General features: G+C 40.9%; 1 protein-coding gene across 1 annotated transcript in view; it reads right to left on the bottom strand.

The window, feature by feature from the left end:
- zcchc24 (zinc finger, CCHC domain containing 24) overlaps window positions 1–10,214 on the bottom strand; it is a 29,426-nt gene extending 19,212 nt beyond the window's left edge. Inside the window, exons 1-2 of the mRNA XM_030771870.1 lie at window positions 9,792–10,214; window positions 5,934–6,134 (exon numbers count right to left, since the gene is read on the bottom strand). Coding sequence (XP_030627730.1) covers window positions 5,934–6,134; window positions 9,792–10,031 — 441 coding nt within the window. The 5' untranslated portion in view covers window positions 10,032–10,214. The remainder of the gene's footprint in view (window positions 1–5,933; window positions 6,135–9,791) is intronic.

Here is a 10,214-nt window from a genome sequence, read left to right as displayed (position 1 = left end):
AAACAGTTCTGATTTTTTAAAGTTTGTTTCTCGCTACGCCAACAGGGTCCTTATGCAATAGAAGAAGTGACATGTCCCTGGTAGCAACCAAAGGAAGTCAAATGGCTGTCGTATCAGCAAAACCCAAAGGAAGAATGGTATTCCTGAAGTGAACACAAACCATCTGCCAGGAAACCTCTTTTTTTTATTTTCTTTAAACTTTGATTTCCTTTTTGAGGAAGTGTTTTCAAGTGTTCTCTCTCTGGTACAAACCGTTTCTCCCATGTTTGTTTCCAGATTTCCAGATATTGCCTACTCTTTCCTCGTTTAGGTACACAACATATGTATTTGTTAATATCGACGATACTGTGAACACTTCAACAGCCTAGCCCTCTTTCAAAGGATCCCCTTAAGAATAACCCTATCTGTAAAAAAAAAAGGGAAGGCATTTTACAAAGCAAATAACTTGGGGTCTAGCCTCATTAAATACTATCATATGAGTCATTTGTTGAACCATTACGCAGAGGGATGTCCTCCTTGCCCGACCACGATTCTAACGATTTTTTTACCATTTGTTTTGCAACATTGTTGAGTTTGTTTATCGGGCAGACTGATAGCCTGCGAAGAACATTTATGAGCTGCACTGGACATATAGGAATATAAACAAATGATTCACAAAGTCACATTACACTCAGACATGGCCTTCAAAAGGCTATGGCGACAACAGTAGATTCATAGCTGAGCTGGAGGTTCCAGAATGAGTGAGTGCTTTGTATCATTCACAAACAGCTATAGTGATTTCATCACAGAGTTGTATTGTGTGTTACAACTGTTCCATAAATGTCATTATGACAGTTGACAAAAATAAATAAATAATAAAAACAGGTATTAGAGTAGGTAGAGTAACATGTAAACAGCTGCGATTGTCAGAGGAACTTTAACTATCATCAGGGTTCCTTCCATCAGAAGTATTATTGGTGGCACATACCAGGAAACTGGGCGTGCCCAAGCTCCAGGGACTAATTGTTTTCCAGTGTTGTTTGCGTTTGTGTCGACCGAGTTATCTGAGCCACTTGTGATGTAACACATCATAAAAAAAGAAATTATAATAAATTGTGTGTGTATATGCACTTGGAGGATTTTTGGTGTGATGTCGGTTGTACAGCAGAGATCTGGTTATTATAAACATGTTTATATAATTATCTCTGCAGGAGTCTGGAGAGAAAGAGACCACTTCTCCAAAGTAGTATGATTACCTCTTACATCAGACTTTTGCTTTCTCCCCCCCAACATCCCCCCCCCCTTTTTTTTTTTTTTACAGATGCAGAGTTGTAATGGACAAGTTTCTTAACAAACAAAGAAATTTCTCCTCAAACTAAATTACACAACCTACAATGATGTTTGCCATTTCAATAAGTTACATAATAACAACACTCCGGCCAGCGGTTTGGGGGAAAAAAAAAACACATTGAGGTTTTATCACCTTGACCAGGAGCAGGGAAACTGATTGTTGGAAAGAAAAAAGAAAAAAAAACACATTACAAAGTTCAAAGAGGCCTTTACTCTCGCCTCAGTAAGTTCATAACGTAATGGAAATGGACAAGCTGATATTTCTGAAGTGAGGATACCATTTGTCCAAACAAAATATTACATATAAAAAAACAAACAAACAAACAAAAACAAATACACGACCCCCATAAGCGCGTGAAATCTGTCACCTGTAATCAACAAAGACCTGTGAGACTCGCTATAGAATGGAGGCTGACAAAAGTAACCTTAGAGAAGCTTACATGAGAGTTCTGGGAACAATCTAAAGGAACCATGGTCAGAAAGAGAAGTCTCTCACAGAGGTGATCCAGTTCATTTAACAGAAACTATAATGCATTGATTAGCATCATCAAAGGGCATCCACCGACCTGCAGCAGTTATGTTCGAAGGCAGCGGTTTTTGACTCCCTCAAACTTGCATTTAAAAGCAGATTTCAGCTAAAGAATTCAGGGGGGTAAATAAAGTTGAGAACACAGCTATATATACACATTCCACAGCCATGATTACAAAGAATGCATTATTTCTTTGGAATAAAGAGTGCTCTGTATGAAAATCAATGGAATTCATGTGTTTTTGATCAACACGAGCGACTGGCTAGCTTATCGTGCGAAGATACCGTCGCTCAAGAGTGTGCAGTGCATCTGTTTCCTCGCTAGTTTCTTACAAACATATTTCTTTTTTTTTTTCTTTTTTTTTGTACAGCGCTCTAAGTCATATCACAGTGTTTTAAGTGCAATGTTTTCTACCACAGCATATCGCAGCACCAATGTCCAAAGCCGTGAATGTCCCGAATATGACTCGACTTGTCTGGCAACAGAGTCCCCAGTGATTTGAGTGGGGATAAAACGTTGAGGCATGATTCGTCATGACTCGGACAGAGAGAGGGGATGAGGGATACGTTACGGAGGACGTGACTCATAAACTGAGTCTACATGCAAAGGCACCCATAGGCCAGAGACGCACATCCCACCAAAGACATTTCCCATTAGGAAGCTTCACAACAACAGGACACAACGAGCCAAAGCAAAGACGCGAAATCATTTTCGGTCAAACGGCTAATGTACACAAGCCTAACCCCGATGCATACCTCTAGGGATTCCAGTAATGACCCTCACGTTTTTATTTTTTTGGACTCTTTTAAAAAAGCCTATTCATGTAATGCATTTTTTTTTTCTGGCTCTAGGCAGCAGGAGCAGCATTGATCAACAGCTGCAAGCTTTGCGGTATTAGAACATTTCTGACCCTCCTTCCCTGGGGACAACACGACACCGCGATGGTCACCATCATTTCCACACACACAGCCATGAACAAGGCCTGTGCCCTGCAACCACACACACACACACACAAAACACTCCGGGCACATTTCCTGTCCCCTTTCTCATCCACCACACCTTGTCACTCCCCAACTCCACCCCATTTCCCTACTCCTGACTGGATTCAAACTGCATCAAACCATCCACCAGAACAAAAAACCTCCAACATGGTCTGCACCAGCAATGGCTGCCGTGTGCACCTCTGTTTCGAAACTGACTGAGACGTTCTGGCCTATTGTGATTAATCTACTGGAAAGCGAGAGAGAGAAAGAGAGAGAGAGAGAGAGAGAGAGACCCGGGCAAGGCCCTGGGAGGATGCATAAGAATGTGCTGCTCTGTACTGGCCTCACATCACAGGTCCCGTTCTGGCCTGTGAAGTCAGATCCCCCTCTGTTTGTGTTGGCAGCAGACCCCTGGTCCTCTGGACAGGACTAAGCCCTAGTGGGTACCAGCTTAATCTGGAATTTATTTCCTCTAGGCCAATAGGAAGATCAAACTCATAAAGTATATTATTGTGAAATAGCTGTCCACTCCATAGATGTCCACGTCAACAGGGTTATGCTTGAGAAGTATTCACACGTGCAGAAGTTATGCCTAACATATTTTAAATGATAAATAAACGTAAAGGCGGAAAGTAAAGAGCTGAGATGTTGGAAAAATGAGTGGGTGTGGCCACCCGGGGAATTTGTCTTTTTCTGTTTTGACTTGAATTATAAGCAGATGAAATTTCAGACCGGACACAGTGTGAGTGTGACTACACTCCGCCTCTGCACTGGACCTGATCCTCTGAGAGACTGACTCCCAAACATCACCGTTATCTGAGGGGAGTTTCATCTTGATCAAACACGAACCCTGTATTTTTTTTCAGGGGATATTCTCCCAGCAGAAAAACAGAAACATTTTCTGATATTGGTTTGTAAGAGTATAAACTTTGAAATGTGTAAAAGAAATGCAGAACTTTGATGAGGATCACAGCGGATGACCAGCGCGGTGTTAAAAACCAAACCACGGCCAATTTCTTTTCCTTTCCGCCTCTGAAACATACATATTCCATCTGAAGGCCAAGGCACTAAGACCTAACCACAGTGATTCTCCATTAAAAAAAAAAATAGCATGTGATCTTGCTTATGTGGTATTGTCTCTGCTTTAAACATATTCTGATTCTGAGAATTGTGTGTAGTAAAAACTTCTACTATCACTTGGAAATATTGGGTTATCAATTGGTGGAATTGATGATGATGTAATGAACATGTTCATGTTTTATGAGTCATAATGCAACATTGTTTTGTGTACACATAACGACAAACAGCTTCCATCATATACCCACGGCTTCTCTTCATTCTGATCCAATAAATGAAGATACCACGATTATGGTATTACCACGGTATTATCTCGATTAAGGTAATATATGAACAACAGTTGGTTCACAGTACGTTTAAGAGATTAACCACAAAACTCCAAGCTCTCTCGGTCACATATGTCGCAACTGTTTTGACGTACGTAACACTTAAGAATCTCTCAGAGAGGTTTCGACCAATTATCAGAGCCATATACCAAGTGGTGGAGATATTTCATCATCAGGCAAGGTCTTTTAGCGACCTGTGGGGAGCCCTCATCATCTTTCTTAAAGGGCGGACTGCCATTCGAATCCCACATCTGTTTCTCATTACCATTCCACGCTGCTCTGTCTAGAGCTTGGCTCCCAGCGAGCACCTCACCCATACTCTAGTGTCCAAAGCCTATAAAACACTAGCCGCTTGAAATTAAAGATGACATTGTCTCCTTCTTAAAATCTTGTACTTTGTCTTCATTTGAAAAATATGTGGGTTTCATGTTATCTCTCTGTCTGTCTGTCTGTCTGTCTCTCTCTCTCTCTCTCTCTCTCTCTCTCCTGTCTTTCCATCTTCTTGTTTCGGTTTTGTTTTGTTTAAAGGTGAGAATGGTTAATATGAAGAACAAAAGAGAGAGAGAGAGGGGAAGAAGCAAAACACCCTTGTCTGGCATTTGGAACAGGAAGTCCTCTTCAATCCGGCTAATGCCATGCTAACAACCACAATGCGCAAGCATTCAGTTCTAACAATGTCTTGGTATATGTAACAGTGCTGTATGCATCAGTGAATGGTGAAGAAAAAACCTTATTAAAGTTCTGGGTGCGGTTCCTCATGTTGTACATTATGCAAACATGAAGTCAAGTGTAGTGTTAATGACTTCGAAGGAACGTTGGCTGCGTGCTAACATACATCAGTCACGCCTTGTGCTCAGAATGAACGTTCAGCTGGAACCGTATGCCTGTTTGTCATTTGCGTTTTTTAGCACAGCAAACCTGCATCTTTAAGTACTCTGACTTTCAGAAAAAAAACTGCATTAAAAGCAGGTCCTGAGAAAAATGGTTCTGGCGTGAATCCGGCCCTTTTTTATCACTTCATATTCGTCTATCAACATGTGCCTCTTCTAGAACATTCTTCCTTTCTGATCAACAGCTATGTCATCGCTGTGAACCATGTGAAACCCAAAATCACCATTCACTTCCATTTAAAATCCAAAAACAGCGTATGCTCTGTACACACAGTCAAACAGTACAATCCCTCTAACACAGCAAAGGCACAGTGGCATCAACCACATGCCACCTGCTGCTATAGTTTCCATATCAAATCATGAGTCAGACAAACACCATTTTATGTCTACATTAATTCTAGTAAGACAGTTGTACACAGTTTATAGGAAAACAACTTTGTCTTTTTTTTTTTTTACAATGAAAAGATGAAAGCTACGATCCACAGGGAGTAAGGATGTGGCATGTTCTGCAAATGAAATCTTAAGATGAAAACATGTTTCCTATATGTAGAAAAAAGATTACTTAACAACCAATTGTGGTTGATCAAAGGATGGTACAGTAGTTTCTCCAATTAACTTGATACACATGACTCAGAGGACAGAGGGCTGTCTGTTTGACAAGTAGGTCAATACAACATCACCATTCTCTCTCTCTCTCTCTCGCACTTTCTCTCTCTCTCTCGCACTTTCTTTCTCTCTCTCTCTCTCTCTCGTACTTTCTCTCTCTCTTTCCTCTTAGCTAAAGGTAAAGGTGCTTACCTGAGGGCAATCTTTGATGTAGTGTCCCTTGTTAAAGCAGAGGTGACACAGGTAGTTGGGTGGGGGTCTCTTGCTGGGTTTACGAGGCTCAGAGGACAGGGAGAGGTCTGAAAAGTGGTCCGTTAGAGAGCTCAGCCCATCCACAAGATTACTCAGAGAGCCGTAGGGAGAGACGGTTTTGTATAAGCCATTATTCAAAGCCTGTAAAGTGATGGGGGGGGGGGGGGGGGGGGGGGACAAAAAAAACAAAAAAAACAAGAAATCAGAAACAGTAATCAACATTGGACTGATAAACATGTTTGCTTTTAGACTTCAGGGTATTCATAAAGCCTGTGCGGATTACCAGTTTTATCAAACATACTTAATCAGTATTATGTGAAATGGCACAAAGGTGACATTGCTTTGTCGTAGTCTAGAGCATCCATCTGATTACACCAGGTTGTGTTTGAGAATCCACTTCATGCCGAACAGGATCTGACAACACCCCAGAGGTACACACACAAATCCAAGAATTCGCTTTTTATTCAACTGCAAACATCTGAAGAGACTAAAAGACAGAGTGAGACAGCACTGGAAGATGACAGAAAGCCAGCACTGGCACGAACAACACAGCTGTCGAAGATTTCAAGGAAGAAGAACCAACATCTGTTGAAACCATCGAGCTCTGCTCTGAACCCCTTACTTTACTTAAAATGATATTTGTTGATAAAATGCATTTTATTATCTGCCTCTTCTTGATGATATTGATATGGCTGATCGGCGACAGAGGTCCGCTCGAAGAAAAACGTTAACAGCTACACTATTTGGCAAGGGGGCTGGGATGTAAGAATAACGTGCTACGGTGCAGTAATTCATGTGTCAATCAAAAGGCAGCAAACAAATCTGCTGCATGACCGCAGCCGTACGGGGAGTGCCAGACAGTCAGCGGGGCGTGTTTTCGTATATCTGGGAGTGAAGATCTCCTCTCTAACTGATGTCTTCCTCTGGAGGATACGTTGTGATTTTGGAGGATCGTGTTTTGTTGTCGACGTCTATCTGACATTGTGTGAGGCTGAAATTTTATGCTTTGGCGAGTTTCCGTCGGAGAGGGAAGCGTCGTCCAGGTTCGAATCCAGCCAAGCCATTACACTGCTTTCTCAAAATGTTTTCCAGCATGGCCTTATTTCATTGGTTAGATAAACTCAGGATACACCAAACATGCATTATAATTTTTTTTTCTTTCCACAGCTTCACATCTGCCCTTGGTTTTCTGTCCATAACCATTGAAATATTGCCGATTTCCATCCGTAGTGTGTGAATCCATACAAAAGAGAAAGCACATGCTGTCTGAATCTTCTCTGTTTTCTTTTCTCTTTAACATCTGGCTCAACACAGATGGTAGAGAGTTTTGGGACCTCTCAGATTGGATCATATTCTTATATTTGACATCCTAGTAACCCTCCCTGTTCATGAAAATGACACCTAGCATCATGTATGATAAAAAAAATAACCAGAATTTCTTCATTATGTTCTTTGTTATCATAACAATGTCATTTTCATATATATATATATATATATATACTCAACATATACAGACCTTGCAAAAACATGACTTGGAAACACATCAAAACTACATGTATGTATTTAAAAAGTATTGGTCAAAGATATTCACAACAACGATTATAAGTATGATCATTAGTGTTAGCATAGCATCTGTTGTTATACAAGGGCAATCAACCAAATGGCACATTATCCTCTGAGTTCAACGTCCACACAACATTTCAGTGAAACGTGTGGGTGACGAGATAACTTTTTGGAGAGGATAGAAACCATGTACTCCACACTGACCTCTCACCCAGCAGGGGCCTCTATAAGGATACAAGTCTTCCTCACACACACACACACACACACACACACACAGAGGGATAGGTGTTTGCAGCTGCTGTCCCTTGCTCACCTCTGCTTCTTTGATCAGGTGAGTGCTTTCTCAGCGCCTGCACTGAGGTGTGACACAGAATCTGACGCTAATGTCTTTTACTCGATGCCACAAATGGTATACGCTGAGTGTCAGCCTGACGGGTCTCTGTTTACACGATCGCAGAGAACATCAACAAGAGCAGGAAGAATAACTTTTCTTTTTTTTTCTGCAAAGCTTGAGTTTTCATATCATCAAAAGAGGCAATAAAACGAATGAGAGAGATACAAAAACACTTACAGTCATATTTTAGACTTTCTGTCATCCCCCCCCACCCCCACCCCCCTCTGTATAATTGACATATTTTGCTTTTTTATTACTGCAACAGCATCATCACAAAATCAAAAAGAAAGCAAATGTGTATTACTCATAAGATTAAACTTCTGGAAGCATTTATTAGACTTGGCACAGTATCCATGTCTCAAAAACTCACTTTCACAACACCATCCAGACTCCATGTGTGTTCTTTGAGTTTTTAGTTTTTAGGGTTTTTTTTTTTCTTCAGAAGTTAAATCATTGCTTAAATAAAAATGCATTCCAAATGTCACAATATATTAAGTAGACACACCCGTGTTGAAGGGTTCTGTTATATGTTTTAGGACTGCAGAACTTTTCTGGTTACCATAATAACATGTTATTTACGTTCAAGTTTAATATGACTTACAAAGTCTAGACAGGCTCTCCAGGCCAGAATGAACACTGCTCTATTTCATAACTTTGTAATTATTTCCAAATGAATTAACAAGCAACGGGGTAATTTTTTGAAGGGAAAAAAAATGATTATGTGCATGTGCATGTATCCTTCCCTCAGTAAGTGATGTTATGTATGTTGTGTCATTTTATGCTTGTATCATATGTTTATTTTGAAAATCTGCCCTACTGAAATGGCAATATGCTTTTCCTCTCAGCTTCAGGGCTGGTAATGAAAAGCAGCACCGATTACTGGTCTGTTATATCAGTAATGCGGTTATGCCAATACCTTATGACTCCTTTATGGCACATCATGACCAAACTCACTATTCAACTGTGAAACGACAATCGTCCTTTTAAAATGGGACTGATCAAAGACTTAAAATAAAAAATGACACTTCAAGGGTTTGGCAGAATAGCATGACGAACCATACCAGCTAGGGAAACACGACAATGCGCACTTGTATAGGCCTCTAAACCATCGCCTCCACAATCTGTGGTTCATCTGTATGCGGACCACAACCCCGGACGTGCGGCAAACTGGTGTGTAGCCTCAATTTGAACGCCCAAAATGAAATTTGAATAATCTAAAGTCGAATGTCATCAGTTTTTTTTTGTTGTTGTTGTTGTTGTTGTTTTTAATCCGCTATGTAAGCAGGTCTGTGGATTTCACTTATGTCTTACTAATGGGTTGAACGTGGAACATCCTGACAGAATTTCTAAATATATTTCACCAACTATCTAGTCCTGTTTCCATCCGGTATGCTCATTTGTACGCTAAAGTAGATCATTCGACAAAACTATCCGAACACTTTAGAGCGCTTCTATGTAAGCCCAAACTCGGTTGACAGAAATCACAGTTGGTGGTTTGAACGCTGTGAATCACGCTAAACTAAGCGGTTAAGCTCAACTGTTGCCACTTGGACGTCAGATAAGTGTTTATATACTCTAAAATATCTGACCTGAAAGCCCCTGTGCGAAATATCCGGAGCTTCCGATGATGGCAAAAATACTTTTACCATGCATCTGGCGAATGACATGGCGGTTCTACATGACACAAGAATAGCTTGTGATAAACACTCACAAATCACGAATGTTACTGAGTTCATTTCAAACAACTGCTCGTCAAAGAAAATCCAAAAACATAACAAAGCGACTAAATCAATACCATAGTCAATGAGTAAAAGAGGGAAGAGACAAAATGCATATCTAACCTCGTTCCTCTGGAGCTGAAAGAAATTGTTGAGATAGTTGGAATTTAGGGAAGAGCTCAGGTCGGCTGTGGGAGCTTTGCTGTAGTTCAGGTCCGGATGGGACGAGTTGGGCTCGGGTCTAAAGGCATCGAACGCACTGGTCTGATGTGTATCTTGTAAAGACAGATAAACCCAGTTAAGAAGCTGTGCAGGCTGGTACACGGAGGTACTGGTGGTGTCTATGGCAGACAACAAGCTCATCTTTAGTGGAATATACTTCGCTTCAACAGATAACTTGGGTGAGTCTGAACTTCGCTGCCTTGTTCTACGTTTATTGAAAGTGCCGTCCTTTTTCCCACCCAAAAGTGGAAATTCTTCTGTTCTCCCAACACGGACCCTATCCTTCTACTGGGATCCCGGTCCCAGATTTACGATTACCCAAAA

Source organism: Chanos chanos, chromosome 4, assembly GCF_902362185.1.
Source record: "Chanos chanos chromosome 4, fChaCha1.1, whole genome shotgun sequence".
In the NCBI taxonomy this organism is placed as follows: Eukaryota; Metazoa; Chordata; class Actinopteri; order Gonorynchiformes; family Chanidae; genus Chanos; species Chanos chanos.
This window is presented reverse-complemented; position numbering and strand designations above follow the sequence as displayed.